Source organism: Medicago sativa, chromosome 8 (assembly GCF_051527215.1).
Source record: "Medicago sativa cultivar Bolivia chromosome 8, Bolivia_mono, whole genome shotgun sequence".
Lineage (NCBI taxonomy): Eukaryota > Viridiplantae > Streptophyta > Magnoliopsida > Fabales > Fabaceae > Medicago > Medicago sativa.
Genome location: NC_140756.1, coordinates 90411461 through 90434870, shown reverse-complemented (window position 1 = coordinate 90434870; position 23410 = coordinate 90411461). Strand labels below are relative to the sequence as shown.

The 23410-nt window shown below is 31.8% G+C and overlaps 4 protein-coding genes and 1 long non-coding RNA gene across 6 annotated transcripts; 3 read left to right on the top strand and 2 right to left on the bottom strand.

Moving 5' to 3' along the window:
* Positions 1-475: 475 nt before the first annotated feature.
* On the top strand, positions 476-3038 carry LOC146903146 (muniscin carboxy-terminal mu-like domain protein). The gene has a single exon (XM_085731823.1). The coding sequence runs from the start codon at positions 956-958 to the stop codon at positions 2861-2863; it is 1908 nt and encodes a 635-aa protein (XP_085587949.1). The 5' UTR covers positions 476-955; the 3' UTR covers positions 2864-3038.
* Positions 3039-3528: 490 nt separating this feature from the next.
* On the top strand, positions 3529-3919 carry LOC146903145 (uncharacterized). The gene is made up of 2 exons (XR_015021263.1): positions 3529-3619; positions 3700-3919. It is a non-coding gene; the product is annotated as an uncharacterized LOC146903145 (long non-coding RNA).
* Positions 3920-10004: 6085 nt separating this feature from the next.
* LOC146903144 (uncharacterized) lies at positions 10005-11891 on the top strand. The gene is made up of 3 exons (XM_085731820.1): positions 10005-10324; positions 10791-11110; positions 11216-11891. The coding sequence occupies exons 1-3, from the start codon at positions 10037-10039 to the stop codon at positions 11706-11708; spliced, it is 1101 nt and encodes a 366-aa protein (XP_085587946.1). The 5' UTR covers positions 10005-10036; the 3' UTR covers positions 11709-11891.
* An 82-nt stretch (positions 11892-11973) lies between these two features.
* On the bottom strand, positions 11974-14764 carry LOC146903143 (uncharacterized). Of its 2 annotated transcripts, none has more exons than XM_085731822.1 (5): positions 13765-14764; positions 13279-13421; positions 13044-13141; positions 12662-12879; positions 11974-12361 (listed from the first exon to the last, which is right to left on the bottom strand). In XM_085731822.1, exons 1-5 carry the CDS (start codon positions 13970-13972, stop codon positions 12129-12131), a joined length of 900 nt encoding a protein of 299 aa, XP_085587948.1. In that variant the 5' UTR covers positions 13973-14764; the 3' UTR covers positions 11974-12128. The 2 variants fall into 2 exon arrangements, with proteins under 2 accessions (XP_085587948.1, XP_085587947.1); XM_085731821.1 differs by having other exon boundaries at positions 11974-12394; positions 13765-14755.
* Positions 14765-21440: 6676 nt separating this feature from the next.
* On the bottom strand, positions 21441-22918 carry LOC146903142 (uncharacterized). Its single transcript, XM_085731819.1, has one exon. The coding sequence runs from the start codon at positions 22711-22713 to the stop codon at positions 21904-21906; it is 810 nt and encodes a 269-aa protein (XP_085587945.1). The 5' UTR covers positions 22714-22918; the 3' UTR covers positions 21441-21903.
* Between the last annotated feature and the right edge of the window lie 492 nt (positions 22919-23410).

Here is a 23410-nt window from a genome sequence, read left to right as displayed (position 1 = left end):
CATGATTTTTCACCAAACCTACTAATGGATACATTGGAAGTAGTTTTCAATTTTTTTTACCAAAAAATAATTATAAATTTTTTAGAGTTTAAAGGAGATGTATTATAACGGAAAATCAATCACGTATTTAACGAGAACCTTACTATTCTAACATGTGAGTTTCCTCTTTGATAGAACGGTTACATGCAATTTCATTCTTATAACTGAATTTTAAATTTAATGTATAAAGTGATAAGTTAATAACAAAAGTTGATTTAATTGGCAAGAAGTTGATCCATACAATACAAAGACAAAAGTTCGTTCAACTCTGCTGGTGTGATGTTCTCTAATTAAATACATTTCGAACCTTTAATTGATGCCTTATAATTTTTTTTTTATCTACAAGTGATTTCATGATAAATTTAACTAATAAATTATTCCAAACGCACCTTATAAATGTTGAGATGGGATTATTCGTCAAACACGTACCTTTTTTTTCTTCTTCTTTTTATTGAAAACACCTCTGATAAAAAATGAACTATAATTAATTAAATTTATTTAAAATAATAATAATAATAATAATTAACTGTGTTAAAAATCAAATTGAAAATATAAAAAAAAAACAGAGAAAAAAAAAGTTAATATTTATTTTTAAATTGGTGACGATACCGTTTGGCCCAATAACTGAAAAAGAAAACAAAAAAATGAAAAAAGAAATGAAGGCTTGACGGTGCCAGATTCGTGTATTAAAGAGTCTAATCAGTCCTATTCCACCACCACCACACTCTGATCTGCAACTCTTTTTTTCCAATTCTGTTCCTTTTTCCATCCTTCAATTTCTATATCTCAAATTTTCAAATTCAAATTTGAAACAAACGAAACCATTTTTGTTCACAACTCAATTTCATTTTCCTTACACCTCCCTCCCTCAATCAGAAAACCCTAACCAAAATCCCGATCCGAATCATTCATTACTATGTCTTGTTTAGCACTCTCTCTACAACCAACCAATGGATCCGATATCCTTCTTCAAACCCGCGAGTGGTTCCCACCCTCACGCGCCCTTGGTGCTCTTTCCGCTTTCCGCCACACGCGCCGCGCATTCGCCGCAACCAAGAACAACAAAAACAACGTCCCCGAAGACGCCTACGCCGCCGAATCCATCGGTGACGATCCCCTCGCAGCTTCCAGTGGTCAAGTCATCGTCGGAGTCGAAAGCCGTTACCGCATCGTTTATCGTTTAGTTAACGGAATCTACGTCCTTGGAATAACCGTCGCCGATCACGATAACTCCGTCAATGTTTTCGAATGCATTCATATTGTTAATCAAGCTGTTAGTGTTGTCGTCACCGCTTGCCGTGGCGTTGACGTCACGCCGGAGAAGCTCGGCCGGAAATACGCCGAGATCTATATGGCTCTTGATATTGTCCTCCGTGGTGTTAGCAATATTCGTCTCGCTGCGATGCTTGCCACAATGCACGGTGATAGTATTGCTAAGATGGTGCATTCTGCAATTGATACAGAGAATAAGATCCGTGGTGCGGATAATTGGTCTTCGGCGGAGGTGCATTCCGTCGAACACCAAGCGAGCATCGATGCATTTGCAAATGCGAGATTTGAATTGCCTCAGGAGACGCTTGAAGCCGGTGATGAAGTGGTGGCTAGCCTTGCTGCTCCGGTGACCAGTGAACAGAATGAAGAGATTCAACAGAAACAGAAACAGGACGAGGTTGAAGTGGAAAAGGATCCATTTGCAGCTAGTGATGCCATTAACAAACCTCAAGAGCTTGTGAGTGGGTTTAAGAAGACTAAGGATGGTTCTTCCAATGATTTGGCTACAGCTTTGGAAGGTCTCGATGTTACTACATTGCCGCCTCCGGAGGCAACACAATCGACTCATATAAATGTGGAGGGATTTGAAGGGAATTATGGTGGAGTTGAGTTTGGAATGGAACAAGCTTCAATTGGTGAAGCTTTTGAAGGTTTCAATGATGCTTGGGGTGGTGGACTCGATGCTTCGGAGTTTGTGGGTCCAACCAAGGCACCAAAACCTCAAGGTCTTGGTGGAGTTGAGCTCTTGCAGACAGGGCCAGATGTTGCACCTAAGGGAACAGCTGGGGAGGGTGGTGCACTTGAGAATTTGGTGAAGAAAACCGAAATGAAGGGTCCTGAGATGTATATCTCGGAAGAAATTAGTGTAGAGTTCAGGGAATCACTGCTTGCAAGGGTTGGATTTATGGGTGTTGTTTACCTCAAAACTTTGCCACCTAAAAGTTCCGATGGTGATAAAGAAACTGAATTCTCATTCCGAGTTGAGGGAACGAAAGCTGTTAAACGATTTGCTTTGCAGAGTTCTCGTGTTAGTAGCCTTGAGAATGGGATGTTTCATGTTAGGACAGCGGCGTCAGAGGAGCCTATACCGATTATGAAATTTAGTTTGCTTCCGAAGTTGACTCCTTTGCCTTTGAGGGTTCGACTTATAAAACGACACACGGGGAGTTTCATTTCTGTTATGATACAATATGTTTCAAACCCTGATTTGCTTGCTCCATTGACTGATGTTACATTCATTCTGAAACTACCAGTTGACCCAACTCTTTTGAAGGTTTCTCCAAAAGCTGTTTTGAATAGGGTTGATAAAGAAATTAAATGGCTTGTGCCAGAGATTCCATTGAAGGGCTCTCCTGGAAGGTTGAGAGTAAGGATGCCAGTAGATTCTAACGAAGATGATGATGAAGAAATTGAGGTAGTTGGTTATGTGAAATTTTCTGTACAAACAACTGAGACGTTGTCCGGAGTTTCTATACGGCCTGCTTCGGAGGGAAAGACAGACTTCTACGAGGTTAGTCACAAACTTGAGAGTGGGGTTTACATGTGTAACTGATTTGTAATCATAGATGATTATTAGGATCTGTAGTTTTTCATTTTGTGTTCAGAGATTGTATGGTTTGGTTGTTTATAACATTCTTGGATATTTAGCATGTACCTTGAGCTGTGAAAATTTGTTTGTGTGTTTCGGCTATTAATTTTCATCAATGGATTGTGTTTGGTCTTCGCAATATCTTATTTATTAGAAATTCTCTTACTCTCTCAGTTTAGGGAAGTCTTGTGTCCATTAAGTTTATTTGATGCTACAATCGTCATCAATGTAGAACAATCCAGGAGTACTGTTCTTCCTTTTGAGAGAGTACTCCTGCACTAAATAAACCAATAGTACTCCTTTTGCTAGAGTACAGTCCTGATAAACCTAAACTGCTCCTCGAGTTTCGTTAATTGTTAATTAGACCAAAAGCCTGGATTACAATATACTACTTTTTCTAAGAACTTTTTGTCCTAAATTTTGAATGATAACATAATATTTCTGGATTATAACAATAAAAAATTACAAATTTACTTCTCCACATATCGCATCATTCTCCATTGCTTTTGGAGAGTTGAACATGTTGCACTCGTCCAAATAATTATTCAAGGAAAATATTGTACTCATCATCTCCAATTTGACAATGAGTGAATAGTAACAAATAAATTGTAAATGTTTGTGATCATCACAGAAATTGAAGTGAACCACGGGATAAAAATTATGCTATAATACTCATTTGGTGCTAAACGACCGAAGAACACTCCTCTTCCTCTTGCAATGGTATTCCCCTTACTGACACACAGAAAGTACTCCTCGAATAAGTTAGAGTGCTTATCTAACCTGCTAACTGAAACTTGCAGGACACCTTCCCATACTTCTGTACAATCTGAAATGTTCCATATTAGCATGAGGCTAATCTCTGGTTAATCCTTTTGGCTTTTAGAAAACCCAATTTCCCACTGAAAACTAGTGATCGTTTATTTTTTCATTTGCATAAAATTTCATCTGCTTTTTGGCTTGGATAAATGTATTTCAATTGAGTGAAGGCTTAATCTTTTCTTCAGTTTCTTGAAACTCCCATGCTACAGCTTCCACCTTGTCTCACCTACCACAAATCAAACAACAGTAGGATGTTGTAACATCTAGGAAGATGCCTGGTTCTAGGGACCATATTAAAGGTTTGAAAAGTATTTAAGTTTTATCAAATTTATTTTTTTGAAAATTTATCTTGGTCCCTAGTACCATGCATCTTCCTAGATGTTACAGATTTGGTCTTCCAGAGTACCACTTTAAGAGTTATGTGTACCTGTAAATTACTACTCCCTCTGGTCACATTTTAAGCAACTTTTTTTTTTTTTTTTCTTCTTCAGATTCATTAAATAAGTGATGTATCTGGACTATATTATATTTCACATACATCAACTATTTAATGAATCTAAAAAAGCAAAAGTTGCTTATAAATGTGACTGAATGGAGTATTGTCCAAAGTTTCATCCATAACAAGCAGTAAGACCTGGGTTTTAGGTTTTTCTTTAAACAAACTTCTAAACTGCAGTTGACTGCTTTAGTTTGGCTACCAGTTTCTGAATGGTAAGAACTAAGAAGAGGGCATTCTTAAAGAGTGTCCTGTGTTTTGAACAACGTGTGCCATAAGTTTCTCTCAAACAGAGGATCATGGTCATTCCAGATGGATTGCAATTCCATCCCAATTTAACCACCTCCCCAGCAAATGTAGCAGCCACACACAACTTGCAGCCTTGCACAATAGGGATACTTGAGTGCAATAAATTGTTCATATTTAGAGGGTCATGTATAGCATGGGAACCTCCACAAATGCGACTAGTGGTTTGATAATAAGCAACATCATTGATTTATTGATTAAAATATGATTCATATCGGGATCTGAAATGGGAAGCAACTTCAACCGCAAAACTGAATAGACAGCAACTTCAACAGACCGTAAACTGAAAACAGGCAATATTCTACTTACGAGCAAGTCATTTGTTGTTAGCATTGAGAGGCAAAACGATGATTTAAGAGCAAGTAATTGATTGTTAGCATTGAAAGGAAAAATGATTATTTACGATGGTTATGGATTTCGTTGTTTTCTTTCTTCAAAAAGATAGTTACGCTTCAAAAATTTCTTAATATAATGTTTATGTTGATGGGTTGTGGAAAGGCATGGTTAAAAGGAGAGGACATCAAGCTCATTTAACTGTCTAGAATGATATATTTGCTACATGGACAATCATGCTCTTTTAATGTAATAAAGTCAGCGAAATTGGTTTAAAGGGTTGGGTTTTTTGGCTAATGAGTAAGGGATTTGCACAAAATATTGATACTCCTACTTTTACCACTTTGCGAGGCACAGATTTCGATTTTTAAAGTTACTAGGAGTGTTATGCTGGTAAAGCTTGCATCATGTCCTTTGAGGGGTGTTCCAACGTAGGTAGCTTTGTATTTTGTGCTAAAGAAGTTTAGAAGTAGTGACATGCACACATTATTGATCAGTCAGCATATCTAGAGTCACGGTAGGCAGAAATGCTGAAAACCATTTGCACACTTAGTTCTGCCATGACCATAGGATAATGCAATTTTCCCTGCCTTGATATGTTCAGCCAAGCGCATGGCTTGAAGATGAGATTAAGGCCTGAAAGTATGACCTTCAGCTGTAAACCCCCGAAAACATACTCCTGGATATTGCACTTCAAGCAGCCTATTAACTTGTGAAGAGAGAAACTCAAAAGCTTCAGTATATTCCTTTACTATTCCTAATTTATTTGTTTATTAAGATAATTCTTGATATGGATTTTCAAATTTTCTGCTCTACCATCGCCCTCTTCAATTTCTCCCAAGTGAGATCATCTTCTATTTCTTTCAACAAATTGAACCTAATTTCACTTCCTCTGAAATGTTTTGTACTTCCATAATGTTACAACACTTTTAGTCCATTCTCTTATGGTGTCTTCTCCCTCAAAGACAGCCAGTTACACCTTTTTGACTGCCATCTGATGATGATCTGAATCAATCCCATTTCCTGTAAGATTTCTCTTATAGCTAGAATAACCATCTTCATTTCGGTTACAGCCTCTCGGTCATGGAAATTTCTATGATTTCCGTCTTTTCTTCTTCTTCCATGCTAGCCCCAATTTGAGCCTCAATTCTGGCCTCCAACTCTTCAATGTTTTGCCTCCAACAAATGCATACGTTTAGTCACCCTAGTCATGTTGAAATGACTAATTTGCTGGCAACAGCATCTTTTGTATGTATTTGGCTGGTTTGACCACAATTATAGAATGACAACTCAAGCGTTTCTATAATTTTATATTTGATTGAACACAGGATTTTACAGAAACTAATACAGTAAGGATTCTTTTTCATAGATGTGAAATAGAGAGACTTTCAAGGGAACAGGCTATTCTAGATTATCTCCTTGAGCGCCAAAGGATCCAAATGTGTCTCATTAGCTAGAAAACAATAGACTCGTTTGACTGATTAACCTTGTTATGCGTCTGTTAATTGAATTGGGTTAGTTTGATAATTTAAAGGAACCCGATTTAATTAACTCACATAATCAAAATTAGGGCAATTTTGTCAAAATAATTGAATTAAAGCTAGACTTCCTCTTTTTATTCTATTAAACAACCAAAATTTTATCCTTATTTAGATTCTACTCTCTTTTTCGGAAAACTTTTTTTTTTTCACCCACTTAGTCTCTTTTACTCTTGTAGAAAAAAAAATATGGAACAAATATTTCTCACTTATATACATTAAAAAAATACATAATAAATATGTCATTGACAATTAAAAAAAAACAAGGGACAAATGTTTGTCATTGATACATAAAAACACAAGATAAATATTTGTCACCGAAAAATATAAAAAAACAAGATGAACATTCCTCACTAATAAATAAAAAATCATGTAACAAATTCTTGTCACTGATACATAAAAAATATAAGACAAATGTTTGTCACTGATATGTAAAAAAAATATGGGACAAATAGTTTTTTTTAAACAAAGGGACAAATGATTGTCATTGATAAATATAAAAAAAACAATAGACAATTTTTTTTTCTAGATACATAAAAAGTTAGATAAACATTTTTCATTGATAAATATATAAAAAAAAACACCAAACATATAATTGATGTTGAACTTGTCAAAAAAATAAAAATAATTGACGTTGAAACTTAAAAAATCACAAGACAAATATTTGTCATTGATAATTATAATTTACTATAAATTCATAACATATAATTGACGTTGAACTTGTCAAAAAAAAAATTGACGTTGAAAGTTAAAAAACCACAAGACAAATATTTGTCATTGATAATTATAATTAACTATAAATTCATAAACGAGATAAATGTTTGTCGTTGATCAATAAGTTAAATTTGCAATAAAATCTATATCTTCTAAGTAAAATTGTGAATAATTATACTATACCACTATAATTTATTATAGAAACATTTTGTTAAAGGTTGAATTCTAACCACTAGATTGTTTGACAACAAAAATATTGAGCAAAATTCAACAACTCATTATGAATGCACAGAGATTTTTCTAATTTTATAAAATATAACTTTTTCTTTTCCCCTTAAAAAACAACTTCATCTTTTTTTTAAATAAAATGAAATAAAACTTCTGAAAACAACATTTTTCAAAATAAATAATTCAAATAAAAAAAGAATGTTGATAATACAAGTTTCACACTTTACGTGTCGAAGAGTCGCCAAAAAAAGATAAAGTCCCAAATTAGAAATATCAAATACAATATCTGGTACAGGAGTGAGCATATCAAATATTACTCATGAAGTTTCTCTTTTGGAGCATTAGAGATGCATTGTCATCCCTTCTTCTCTGACCGAGAATGTTATGGTTTGCGAAATTCAACGGATGAAGAAATTCATTTGTTTTTAAGAGATGTATTTTTAGGGATCGTTTAGAATTGCTGAATTCCTTATTCCATTAGCTCTTTATTATGTTCTTCTTGCCTTTTATTTTATTAATTTTTTGATAAGGGATTTGTACTTCAGGGGTGCACTTAGATGGAATGGTCTTTTGTCACATTGATGCAAGTTCATACTCTTGCTTTATATATAAAAAAAAACATTTTTTTTATGGTAAAAACATTTATTTAAGCATAGTTGTGGACTTATGGTGTCAATTGAAAAACAATTACGGAAAATTACGGACTTATGTTTTTTTATGCATAATTAGAGACGGTTGGGCATTCGTTGGGTTTGTTTGTAGAACACTACTTTATTAGGCAATTTTGTTTGGAGTTTAGTGCAATCAAACAAGAAACTTTGGGTCTTTCTTTTGGCAAATAAGTACCTCTTTGAAGGTAATACTCCCTCCGTAGCACCCTTTTATTGGAGGCAAAGAGTACTTACATATAGGAACGGAGGGAGTATGTTTTTGGACATAAAAAAAAAGGTTGGCTCCCATATGCATGAAATTGGATATGAAAAATACCTCTTGCAGCAAGTATTCAATTTTTTATTTGACAGATTCGTCATAACTTTCTTTCAACTAAGTCTGCAACATTAAGGTATTAATGTTTCTCCTACATGTCCTTTTTGCGATGGAAATTATGAAACTATTTTTCATTGCTTTGTTCATGAGTGTTGTCTATTTTAATTTTAAAGTCCATTACTCTCTTCAGTTTTGATTTTAAAGTCTTTTTTAATTTGAATTTTTAGGTTAAAAATGCCAACTCGAAAATATGAATCTAGTTATATAATCTAAACTAAAAAAAAATTACAATGAGATGTGATAATATCGATATACCACTAAACACAATAGAAAAGCATAATGACAAATACATTGGCATCCGTCTTCCCATTAATATTAATATAGTCGTGATAGTGATTTTATTAAATTTAAAATAATTTATATTAGTCAATATATACTATATATATAAAGAGAATAGGAAAACACATCAAATTTTTCTCTTCAAAATAAATAAATAAAGAGAATAGGAGATTTTGGACGGGTTTTGGACTGACTTTTTTTTCCCAATTATACCCTTAAACAAATTTTTCTATAATTGTTGGTGTTATTAAAAAAGATAAGAATTTTTGTTATATTTGTTATATAATTGCTGTCATTGAAAAAGATAAATATGTTTTGTTGAGTTTGTTACATTTGAAATTCACAAATATCTATACTTATAATTTTAATCTATATAAAATTTTTTATATAAAATATCGTTTGTAATTTACATGCAAAATTTCTATATAAAAAAAAAGATAAGAATTTTTTTTATATTTATTATATAATTGTTGTCATTGAAAAAGATAATTATGGTTTGTTGAATTTGTTACATTTGAAATTCACAAATATATATACTTATAATTTTAATCTATATAAATTTTTTTATATAAAATATCGTTTGTAATTTACATGCAATTTTTTTTATAAAATATCGTTGATAATCTACAAGCGTTAGACTTAGAGCAATAAAAAAAAGCGGAAAGACGGACACGTGAATGCCCATCTTTTCGCTAGTTATAAATAAAAAAATTAAAATAAATATTAATTAAATTTTGAAATGAAAAATAATAGTTGAAATCAACATTTTAAATTAAAAATGAATTATGTTATAAACAATTAAATAATATTCAAATAAGTTTTTTTCCCTAAAAATAATCATATAATTTTCAAATTTAAAAGATATTATTGTAACAAACAAATCTAAAAAAATTCATATAATTTTCAAATTTAAAAGATATGATTGTAACAAACAAATATATAAAGTAATTTGTTTTTAATTATTTAGGTTTGCAGGTAGGTTTGTGCGATATACATGGTAATATAATTGGGATAAGTTATATGCCTTGTATAAATGGGATGGGATAAGTTATATTGCTTATCTAAGAATTTTCATGTGAAAAGTTAACTAACAACTATATCTGCCTAAAGAAGAAACTGCAGTTAATTCAACATCACTTATAGGATAAAATAATTGCCTTACTTGAATCACAGTTAATCATTAGTTCAATCATAGGTTTAGTTCGTATTATAGTTAATCATTAGTTAAAACTCTCTTATTTCCCTGCTGGTATTGCGGAAATACAGTTTCATTGTATTTCTTCTAAAAGTGCAATATATATATATAAACTTGGACTGCTCACATAGTTTCATATATTTCTTCTCAAAGTTTAAGCGATCTTTATACTTATCATCACAATGTCTTCATCATCGGATACTAACAAAGGGTTGTTGAAAAAAGGAAAATGGTCAAAAGAAGAGGATGAAATGTTAAAAGCATATGTGGAAAAACATGGAACCAGAAATTGGAACGAGGTATCAAGAAATGCGGGGCTTATACGTTGCGGTAAAAGTTGTCGTCTAAGATGGTATAATCACCTTCAACCAGATGTGAAGAAGGGTCCTTTTAGTGAAGAAGAAAAAACCAAAGTCTTTCAGTTCTTTAACATGTTTGGTGAATTCAAATGGTCTAAGCTGGCTCACGAGGTTTTATCTTCATGCTTTACTTCTTTTCTTTTTGTTTTATTTGAAATATTTATCTATTCTTCTGCAATTGCAACCATATTCGTTAGATCACACATTGTGCAATTTAATTAAATACTATACTATGATTTTTACCACTTGTGTTATACCTTGTTGATTATTTTGATGATAATGTCATTAATTTGTATTTGTTCTTGGGAGACTCACATATTTACCACGTCTGTTATACCTTGTTGGTTATTTATTAGATTAGTTTCTACTTTTTATTGAAACAGATTTATTAGTTAGCAATTTGTGCTATGAATTTGAAGCCACGGAGTTTATCAATTACCATGCCTATAAGTTGTTTAGTAGAGATTGATAGTTTTAAGTTGCATGTGAATAAGGTTGAGAGAGCTTCTGGAAAATCTAGCTTTGCATGTTCTTGTATTTTCTTGATCGTTAATTTGTATTCTTTCTTTCGTGATAGTTGCCTGGAAGATCCGATAATGACATCAAGAATTTTTGGAATGCAAGAAAAAGAAAACTTAAAAGGCGTGGCTTGTCACCCTTCCCTGACAAGATGGAACTGAATGATGAGTTGAATAAAAATGGTTCAAATAGCCAACAAGTTAAGGATTCACAAGATGATGAATTTAATATACCACAAGTGAAATTTGGAATATATTCATCAATTTATGATAAGATAAGTGAAAACAACTTTGAAAAACTTTTAGATGTCCCAAACATGCTCTACAATAATGTGGGAAGTAATTCTACAAGCAATCATACTACTTCAATGATTTATAGGTGAGTAGATTATGTAATGCCACTGTCTTTCATATACAATTCATATTATATGTTAAAATTGTTTATATGAGGTGTTAAATTTACAGTTACATTCATCAATTTCAGGGGTAGCATTCGAACTTCTCGTATACCTATGGCTATGGTATCAGATCTACCTCCACCCCCAGAATGTTCATACCTTCCACTACTTCCTTCACGTATGATGCTTGGTGAGTATCCTCAAATTCCATCACCTATGGAGACTCGATATCAGATGTCAGAATCAAGTTCTTCGTATAAAAGTGGTTCATTGGAGTCTATGTTATATAGACAAGAGAATTGGGAAGCCTTCGATGCTAGTCGTGTGCATTCCTCTGAGATAAATTTGGTTGATGAAAAAGGGAAGAAGTCAATTGCTTTGGAGAACGATGTTGCAGCAAGCCATGGTGACTTTATGGATCTGGATCTTCGGTTAGACAATAATGATGCTAGGCATGTGCATTCGTCTGAGACAAATTTGGTTGATGAAAAAGGAAAGAAGCCAATTTCTTTGGAGGACAATGTTGGAGCAAACCTTGGTGACTTCATGGATCCGTGGCTTTTGATTGACTTCAGTTGATTAGACAACGATGATAACAGTAACTTGCATGACAAGCTTCTGCACGATGTAAAAAGCTTACAGTGTTTACAACACAACTTTTCTGTATTTTGTTTTTTCTTTCTGAGAATTGAGTTGCAGTGTGAATTTTTTGTCTAAACGATTTATTTGACAGATTTATTAAGTTGATTCTACTTTATGCAATATGCCAGTTTTTTTTTTTTCTCCTTCACGTTATTGCTTATTAAATGTGAGTGATTACTCTTTTTGGTCTTAGAACTGTGGCTGAGAGGAAAATCATGGTTATCCTAGCATTATAATGTGACAAAACTGATGTATCATATGTAAATGATCCATAGAAGCATACAACAAAGTAAATTTTAAAAGCCTTTTTTCCCCCCAAGTGGAGGAAGTGATTGAAATTAATTTATTATATGCAAATTACTCAAATTTGAAAAATTGTTCACATATTGTATATTTTTCAGCTCCTCCAAGAAAAAAGTTCCTAGCTCCACCAGAGCAGAAGTATCTGTCACTTTTCTGATACACCTTTGTGGTTAAACTTTCATGTTCTTGCATTTTGCTATTGTTCTCTTTGAACTCTTGTTTCTGTTTTGAGTCCCTCCTCTTCTCGTTGTGTGTGTTTTCTTCAAGGGGTATCCTTTGTCTCGGTCCTTGATCACGATACATTTGATAGTTTACATGACCTATCATTAAAATGTAAGCAAATTCTAACTAATAACATATTTGATATTATTTATATTACTATTATTATTGCTATTATCAAAATTCTTTTGTCCGGTGGTAGATCAACTGTAAGAGTTTAGTCTTATAATCTCAAGAAACGTAGTTCAAATTTCACCATAAACATTTGTAAAATGGTCAATAATGTCTTTTTAATTAATAACAATTTTTGAGGGAGTATTCTTTACTAAATGGCATGAGGTGAAATAAAAAAGCATTCAAGGACTTACTATTGGCGAAAATGTCAATGTTGAAAAGGTCTAAATCAGTTGACAAGTCATGTGATTGTATACTGCTAGCATATGTTTCAGAACTTCTATATGATCTTTTTTGTTGTTGGGGAGTGTCTATTGGTCCTCTTATACGTATAATTCTATTGGAACTCCTTATTCTTGATATGCCACAAGAAAGCTTATGAAGGAAGTAGTCCTCATCATTCTTCATTTTCCTGTGACCATTTAAGGTACATTTTTCATTGATAGGAGGTTCTAGTTAATTCGATGATTTATGCAACAAAATGGTTTTTAGGTAACTACATTGTAAATCAACTAATGCATAACTTCATATTTAAGAATAAAAGTAATTTGATTGATCAGTTTGATTTCATCTTACTTGTCTAGTATCAACCAAGTAGCCTTTAACTTTGTGGCTGATTTTAATGCAACAGCCTTAGGTGAAGATCCCATGGCTATTTCTATATTAAATCCAATCTGAAAAAATAATGCACAATATTGTATTATTAGCTACAGTAATAGTTAACATGTGACATTTTCTTCAAATTTTAATGTTACCCTGCTATATCCAATCCAAATAGAGAAAAAGCTTATAACTAGTGTATTCATATTACCTTCATTGATTTATACTGTTTATAAATATGAGCAAGCTCCTCATTTTTCATATACTCTTCCTTCTTTTTTGCAACTTCTGCCTCAATGATATTCTGATTTGCTCCAAATGCTAATCTATTGTCAACACTGATTTTGTATCCCACTTCCAAAAGAAAAATTGGTGATAAATAATCAAGAGAGACACATAAGTATACTCTCTATCCATACAGAAATGCATATCTAAATTTTATGGCATGGTTTGATCCATATAGCCGATCTCACCTACCAAAGTTAGACTTTAACTTGATGGTCATTGTAGTATGTTTTGGACTGTATAATGTAAGAGATTAATTTTTATGGAGTGTAATACGAGAGTTCTTAAAATAAAATATTTTCACAAATATTTACTGGTAAAATTTGATTGGATAGATGTATAAAAATGTTTTATACATATATTGTGCACAAATTAAATTTATAAAATAATTGAAGGAAGGTTATATACGTACAAGGAGTGGTAACTTGGTGAAGAACTACAACTAGAGTGAGGTTATCTCCTGAGTTGAGTGATAATCCATTAGGAGCCCAATGAAAAACTTTGGAATTGATTTCTCTAGATGCATCATGGATCACAACTACACTCTGCAGTACCATGTGAATAATGGTAAACACTTCCCTACCAAAATAACAAACTCCACTTTTTCTAATACTAAACATTAGCAGTTCAAGACAATTAATATGTGAAGAATGACAGTGCCGGATAAATTATTCCAAAATGGCATTTCTTGAATACATCAAGTATATCCCAAGTAATCACTTTAGTGATTAGTATTATGTACTAAAATGTTCACCTAATTAAAAATAAATATGATTTATGTTTGGCTTTCAATACCTGAAATTCTAATGTTTCTTTTGACAAAATCTAAGCTCACTATAGGTAATTTTAAATCATCGTCTCTTTCTTTTTTTTGTTTAATCCTACGGTTCTCGGGAAAAAGGGGTCTGGTAATCTGGAGTTCGGCATATAGTATGGTCAAAAATTGTTTCACCATTAATCGAACTCAGGTTCTCAAGAATAATTTGTTGTTGGTGAAACTCATTAACCACTTGAACTCAATTGTTTGATAAAATCATTGTCTCTTTATGATTGTCCTAGTATCATACAAGCGGACCAACATATACTGTATGAGGAAATCATTGTCTCTTTATGGTTGTCTGAAATGGAATGGATTAAAACTTAAGATTGATATACAGTACGACAAATGCAATGTACAACTTATACGGATAAACACGGTGTAGTTTTTATTTTATTTTATTCTAGAATGAATGAAAATAAAATATATTTAAAAGCAAAAGTTTTTTTTTTTTAAAGAAAGTTTAAAAGCAAAAGTTAATCTAATTATTATTCATTGTTTTTTCATCATCCCGGTAAGTGTAACATTTAGCCTTTCCTTACACGAAGAGTTCAAGCCATGTTTTTCTTAATCTACTTCACTTTCTGGATTAGACAGCCACAGTTCAACATTGCTTCATAGAGGTTACTTTATTTGCAAACTTATTAGCTAAAAAAGGATTTGACGATCCTTTTTCGTTTTTTAAATTTGAATGTAATTCTATTAATGCTTGTTTGGTGTTCGATCATAACTCATAAGTCGTAAGGGTGTACTTGACTCTAAAATGAAAAGTTATTAAGTGTGCGTTTATTTCAACTTAAAATTTTTTTTTGTTAAAAACATCTAGATATTTTTCTAAAGATTTTAAAAAATAAAATCTGAAGCTACTTCAGTTTGTTTCCTATCTATAAAAATCATCTTTTTTTTAAAAAAATATTTCTAATTAGTTCATGTGTTACCTCTTGTTTTAAAAAAAAAAAAAAAATAGATTTTAGAAAAAAACTAATTCTAATAACTTTTCATTTTAGAGTCAAAAATATTTTTTTATAGAATGATTTTTTTAAAAAAATCCTAACCAAATACTTAAAAATGAGAAAAGTGATTTATTTATTTTGATTAATAGATTTATTTCTGAAAAAATCCTAAATAAATGTACGCTAAGATTAGTTTTTCTCAAAATCTATTTCTTTCTTTTTAAAAATAAAATAAAAAGGTAACATATGAACAAATTAAATTTTTTTTAAAAAAGTAATTTTATGGATAGTAAACATTTTTATTTTTTAACATAATTTTTTATAAGCTAACAAAAGCATTCGATATGTCTTATGAGCTCCTATGCAAAGGAATCATTGTCAGTAATCTATCTTAAAAGATGATTATCTTCGTTTCGTATAAGAAAACTGCAATGTCAAAATTCCTTGGTGGTATGTTAATATTAGTAGTAGTCCATAGGTTCATAAACATCTAATTCTGGTGATTCTAGAACATGAGTTAGAATGTGAATCAAGTCACTTGACTCTTGTTTATTGTTCGAAATGCTTGCGACTTTTCAAATTGCTACTTCCTATCTGGTGGGAGGATTACGGTTGTAGAAGTCGTTTTATTTTTTATAATATTAATTTTCACGTTCGCGAACATATGAAGATGTGACGTCAACATTTTTTGCTAAAATTAATTAAAATCGTTCATTTTAAACTTGAAAATTCAAAATCGCATATTGTAAAATTTGAGAGAGTAAAAAGTAGATTTAAGTAGATTTAAGTAGTACTTCCTCCGTCATTGTTATAAGCAAAAAAAAAAAAAAAATCTTCTTTAAAATATAGTATCAATTATTAAATGAATCTAAAAAGTAATTTTTAAAAAAGTGACCGGGTAAAAACATTGGAAGGTGTATGGTCAATGTTCTAAAAGAAGGTTTTCTTGAAAAAACATTCTTTTTGAAGGTTTTCTTAATACTTGTTAATGACCAAAAAATGATTATAAAGAATTTGCAATTTAAAGTGATTATATGCTAAAAAAATATAACGAGATGTGATAATTTATAATATTGAATGCAATAGAAAAGCGGATAAACATACACGGTGTCCATCTTTCCACTAGTATTAATCTAATTGTGATAGTGACTTTTTAATTTAAAATAATTTATGTAATTGAGATTATAAAATAAAAAATTTAATTTCAAATTAATATTATTAAATTTTGATCTTAAAAATAATAATAGAATTCAAAATTTTAAATTAAACATAAATTATACTATCAAAAAAACTAATTAGTTTTCAAACAATTTTTAAATATAAAATATTATTTAAATGTTAATATTGTAACAAGGAAAAAGATTATGAAACTAATAAAATCCAACAAACAACCTATTAAAATGCGAAAAGAGAATAGTAGAAATTTTAAGTATTGAGATAACACTTAATTCAAGAGAATGAACTTGGTCCAAATCTACCAAATGCACCCCCTACCCAAATCATATATTTATGAATACATAATTGCTACTAACAGTCAGTCATAATTAGATATTTAGATACATTAATGTTGCATAACTGTTCTACAAACTTATTCAATGTGTAATTGCTTCATAATTGTAATACATTAATGCCACGCAAGTCCTACATCTACACTACCAACTGGAGTAAACCATACCATCCAAATAATCATTAATTTTGGAAGGATGAATGGCTTTTGCTGCATAACTGTTCTCCAGTAGGTGATTATTGGATTTTCCTATCACGTTATGTTGGAAGGATGAATGTCTTTCAAATCATTCAATTGTTACATAATGATTTTGCTAACTGCAAAATGTCACCAGTTTCTGCTGAGATATCACATGTAGAGCTAAAGATGTTGGCAACAGTTATCTTAGAAAATTAACCACATGAAAATATTGACAACCACGGGTAATATTTGGAAATTATAGCCTGTAATGTAAATAATCGTATTTGCTATTATGTAACTGTAAAGTTGCTGGTTATCACGAGACACAAAAGTGTATTTACAGAAAGAACAAAAAAACTTAAGCTATTTACAGAATGAAGTATGAAAATTCTTGTCTCTAACAAATGTAAAGGTTTTAGCACCGTAAGGACTACACGTGATGTTTAATCTGAAAGTAAAATTAAATTCATTATTATGCATTAGCTATATTTGTAATTCAACCCACTCCATGTCTCTATCCCATTTTAGACAAGGTTGATGATGGGGTGGAGTTAGACATATTGGCCACTCCCTAATCATATTGTTTGCTATGTTTGCGTCTATAACTCTAAGAAATTATTGTCGTCTCCATAATAGTTAATCTTCGTTGTTGGACTTGGAGTAAGGGGGAAGAGAGGCAGATATAATCACTTTTAATTGATATACGTGTTGCTAACAATATTCTTTCGTAGAAACTTCAAGGTGTAGCTCTCGTCAAACGTAATGGCTCATCGTAATTTTGACAATTCTAGGGTCAATCTCAATTCTAACTCAAATCTCACACCAATAACTTATGAAGTGTAAAGGAAAGTAACAAACATAAAAGTAACCTCAAGCAATCGGCAATAACAATAACAAACCTAGCTCTAATCTAGGAATGAAGTGTAAAGCACAAAACCACAAGCAAAAGCTAATAGAGAATAGAAACAAACACACCAAAAAATGTTTACCAGTTTAGTCCAAATTGACCTACTCTAGGGGAGAGATTGATCCCTCCAATTCAATATCAATGAGTTTTTTACGAAAAGATATAAAATGATTATAAGAAATTAGTTTCAACAAACTCACAAAGAACCAAGCTTAATTTCTACCATTTTCCCAATCTCTCCAATGAGAAAGGCACTCAATAATTTTTATTCACCTAAGGTGTTTACAAATGTTTCCCAATCCAAGAGAACCGTCACCAAAGACTCTCGACCCTAAAGTTACCTTATTTGATTTCCCAAATTTCTCTCTCTTGAAGCCTCTACCTTAAAACATGAAGAATGAAGCCTTATATAGTGTACTATCAAAATCGTGCTCTGATTTCCACAAATCGCACCCCGATTTTTCATTGTGCCTTGATTTTCCAAAATTGTGCGCCGATTTTCCAGTTCATACATAGTGCAACTAAACATTATCCAAAATTTGTGCCTCAATTTTTGTCAAACCAAAACTCCCAAAACATACACAAAATCGTGCCTCAATTTCATTCATCAATTTTGAGACAATTCTCAACAAAATCATTCAAAATCTAGTTTTCTTAGTTCTTCGGCTGAGATTAAGACATACGTGGGCATGTTGTTTATCACTGACATAATTTAGCTATTGAATAATGGTAGGGTTGTGTTGGCATATTTTATTAGCACACGCAACTCATACTCCTTTAAATCATGTTTCATCAATTTACTTGGCCATCCCATGATCCCATCATTAGGGGGAAAGAGTGAAAAATAACTCAAAAGTCAAAAATCACATTCAAATATTCAAAATATCACCCTTTCTTTTTTATTTCATTTTTGGTAGAAGCACCATTTCTTTTTCTAATCTTGAATGTTCTAATCTTGCATTTAATGATTATTATTATTGACACCGTATGTGGTCGCTTAAACATTTAAAATAAAAATTAGTTGGAAGTCAATTTTCTGGTTTTATTATCTTCAATAGTTTTGTTAATTATATAAGTCTGTTGCCTAATTGAAATTAAAAATGCACTGGAAATCACATGATTCACATCAATGACAGGACATAACAGTATTTTATAACAAACGTTAATTGAGGATAACTTGTAGTATGACTATTTTCAGGATAATAAAAAGGGAAATTGGTGCATTCCAATTCGAATGAATCAACTCATTACCGGACGAACTGGTAAACTCTTGTATGAAAGAAAGAAGAAAAAAAATTATGAGGATAATTATTTTTTGACAATTTATGGGAATATTATTATTAAACGTTCAATTTGCAGAAATGATGAAATTAAAATAGTAGAGTAGATGAAATGGAACCTACATGATGTTAATGCAAATTAGACCAACCGGGTTTGAGTTTTTTTTTACTCGAATTGAGGCCGAGTTTTGTTGAAGGGGTTAACTCACATAACATGATGAATAAATTTCAAATTTCATGTATTTAAATAAAATTATCTCTAGCAGATAATTTTTGGAAAACCTCAACAAAAAAAGTCTGGTTTAGATTTTTTTTTTTTTTTTTAGAGGTGGTGTAGATTTTGTATAACTGAAAATATTAAAATTTTACACTTTCCTTCAAAAAAAAAATTTAAAATTTTACACTTAATTAAATTTGACCTCTATATATTAAGCATAAAATGTTTTATTTCATTGAAATGTATAAAGGGCCAGAAGTAGATTTATTTTATATAATTTTTATGATTGTTCTCGATAGAATTTGAACTTCGTCTCTTAAAGTTACGGTTTTAAATTTTATCAATGAACTAACACCTCATTAAAATAATTATCAATGTCAGGCCCATTGTAATTTTTTTATGGGTGTGTAAATGGCTTGGCGTGAGCATAGTTATCCTGGAGATTTGGATTCAGTCATTTGAGTTATCTTGGGGGGTAAGGAATGAGAAGATATTCTCGAATTAAGTTGTGGAGGTCGTAGATATGGTAGAGTTTATCAACATTCAAGCATGATATTGTCTTCTTAGCTTCTAGATGTTGCCTATATATTTTGGGAGTTCTTTTATTTGTTTTGTTTTCCCCTTTTTTTTCATTCTTCTTATTTTGACCCAATATATATTAGTTTTTTTTAGGGGAAACAATATTATATTAGTTGAGTACCTTTTGTACTCCTATTTTTAATTAAAATTCCCCTTTCAAAATAATTTTGAGAAAGGTGTTTTTTTTCGTCAAAAATCATTTTGAAAAGCTATGTACTACAACTTTATTTGAAGCCCATATCTTATAAGAGTAATGATATTTTGACATTCATTTGATGACAACTTTGTTGACAACCTTGTTTTTCTCACTTCTTATTGGTCAAAAACAATGGAGAGAGAAAAAGGAAGAGAGAGAATAACAACATCATGTGAGTATGAGAGAGAAAGTTGTCCAAAAGTTGTCAAAAAGTGGTTGTCAAAATATCATTTCTCATCTTATAATATTGTAACTAAAATAATTATGCATGTTTCCCAATCTATCTAATAAATGGCCGTATCGTACCTGCGTTTTACAAATGATTAACTCATTTTTTGGTGATTGATATCTCTTTTCATAATATACTACATTTAGTTCTATTTATAAGAAGAAGAAAAAATTTGCTTATATTTTTAGGCATTAATTCAACTTTTATCGCAAAAATACCAAAATATATCAACTTGTATATGATTATGAGGAGTAGGTTATGTTCCAACCAAGGTATTGTGCCTTCAAAGGTCAAGGGCTTACAACCCCTCCATATGTTTAGCTATTCACTTCGTCCAATTTGAGAATGATCTCAAAATTATATACGTAAGTAATATGGTAGAAACATTTTGAAAAGACTCTCCCACCCTAAATAAGTTGGTCACCAGAGCATCTTTTTCGGCTTCCAATGTCGCTAGTTCTTTTTTAGAAGGAGGACCCTTCTCTCTCCAAGACTTAAGTTCAACTTTCACTAGGCTCGGCTCCTCTTGAGAAACCTTGAGTCCTTCAAGAGAAGGTTCCAACTCAACCTTCAAAGTATTCCGGCTCATGGAAAGGTCCTTATTCTCTTCACTCAAAAATTTAACATTTTTTTGACAATTGATCAAACACATTGGTCCGTTAATGTATTGTCATTTAGCTAAGGAATCAAAGAACATGCATTGTTATTGTAAAATAATTTTACTACGATATCTAGTGAGAATCTATCAATTTGTTAGATCACATCATCATCATCATTTATGTATGATTATTTAAAATAGATAAAATGATATAGATAAATGGTAGCCTCCCATTGAATGTCGACATAAAATTGATAAAATCATTTTACACCCATAAAGCATGAACAATAAACTCTCTAATATATATATACACTTTGAAAGGACAATCAATACGATAAGGTTTGTTAGCAAAATAATAATGCTACAAGGAAAGAGTATTTTATTTAATTTAGTAGGTTCAAATATAAATCTTCATATATATACAGGTTTTTAATTCAGTACCAACTTTCCAAAAATAAAAAGGTTTTTTATTAAAGAAAAAGGCTAATCTTTCAAGGCTTGCAATGCAATGCAAGCTGACATTCTTTGGGTCACTGTCGGATTTCTCGTGATTTTCATTTACTCCTTATAATTGATATTAATAGCCACCACCTAACGTACAAAAGTGACTTCGAATTTAAACAAATTTAAATAAATAAATCCTCTCATTATCTTGGTGGGGAAATATGATTCCTCGTTGGCTATAATACATAAGACATAATATAAATACCCTTCTACGTGAAGTCAATATTATGTTTTCCTCTCACCCAAGCAACAAATAATTGAATGACCATAATAATACCTCGGCCATGCACATCGATCACCATCTATATGATGCATCCAACAAAATTACAAGGGCAATAAGGTCAAGATAATAAGAATTTTCACCCCATCCCAGAGGCGCACACCTCATGCGAACCAGGATTCCTAACACTTTACTGCATTCAAAACATCTATGATCGTATGATCAAGATCAAGATCAAATTGAAACTCAACATTTTTGTATTAAAAATAAAACAAAATATACATTAAAATTTAAACCTATCCAACTAGTAAAGATGTTCCGACTTTATGAATGCAGTAAATTGCGAAGAAATCCAATTTCTAAATTAAGATGATGTTTGAGGCAAAGAAAATGTCGTCGTTACGGCGACACTGTTATGATCCTTGCAACTCAGTGCTTTAAGTATTTTCCACGACACCTTGCCTGAGCTCCGATTCAAGTCCAAATTTCCACTTGTTTCCGAAGCCGGAAACATACTTTTTGATGGATTCCGGCGAACCTGCCGGTTTTTAATATCATTGAGTTCCATTTCCGGCGGATTCTTCATCTTCCCAAACATAAGAGAATACCAGCGCGGCTTCATTGCCTTCTTGGCCACACCTTCCAACGACGCAACGCTTCTTACAGAAGAATTCCGATCAACTTCCGGCACCTTCGAGATAGGAAAACTTGAGGAATACTCTCTCAATTTACAATAATTAAGTGACCTGCTATTCCTCATCATGAGATTATTAGAACCACCGCCATTGATACTGTTTGATCGAATAATGGACGAAGCAGACTCTGATCTCCGTCGATTTGTACGTGATTTGTTTGATTCCACGTTGAGATTTTCGTTGCGTTGATGGTTAAATATTTCTTTAAACGGCATGAGTTTGCCACAGAAAATGATGTCGTCTGCGGGACACATATCGGAGCTGCTGCTACTGCTGAAGCCGTTGAAGAACTCGTTGGATTCTGGTAATGACGTTGGTCGTTGAATATTGTTTATGTTAAACAACTTGTCTTCTAAGCTTTCTGATGAATCTTCGTTAAGAGGAAGATCACAAAGTGAAAGTGCTTCTTCTTCTTCTCCAACGGATTCCACGTCATCATAATTTGAATCTTTCATTATATGAACATGTTCATCTTCCATAATTGAAGGAAATAAAATAATGACCAAAAGAGAAGAAAAGAAGAATAAGCAAGGAGACAGTTAAAATGGAGGAAATAATTTAATCGTTTCGAAGAGGGTGAAGAGACAATTGTTTTGTTGCGTTTATATATGTGTGTGATTTTTTTCACTATATATGATGTGATGTATATGAAATTGAGTGGGAGAAAAACAAAGAAGAGTGTGGGGGAATTATTAGTTTCTATGATACTATCATAGTTCTATTTTTGTTTGGAGTGGATATAAAGAAAATATTTTTGATTATTTTTCATCTATAGGGACTTAATTTAGGCTTATTTGTCGATGCTTTCTAGAAATAAAATGGAAAAAAATTAAGAAAGGAAGGGTGATAGAGAAAGGTATCTAGAAAGCACAAAACAGGGAAGGGTGAAAAGAGGGATAAGATTTTCTAATTCAATGTAAGAACAGTCCATGTTATATTTTGTTTACATAATAATTCCAATGGGGCAGATATACCCGTGGCTATGTTGTTTTGTTGTTTTAAGCATTGCTACGTAAGAAAAGTGGCCCACTTATACGTACTAGAAACCTTTTGTAACAAATACAACACTTGAGACAAACAAATTATACAAACACTAACAATATGGCAGATTTGTTTTTGTTGTTATTCATTATGCTAACGAACAATTTGTAATCTTGTATTGAAACCAAACCTAAC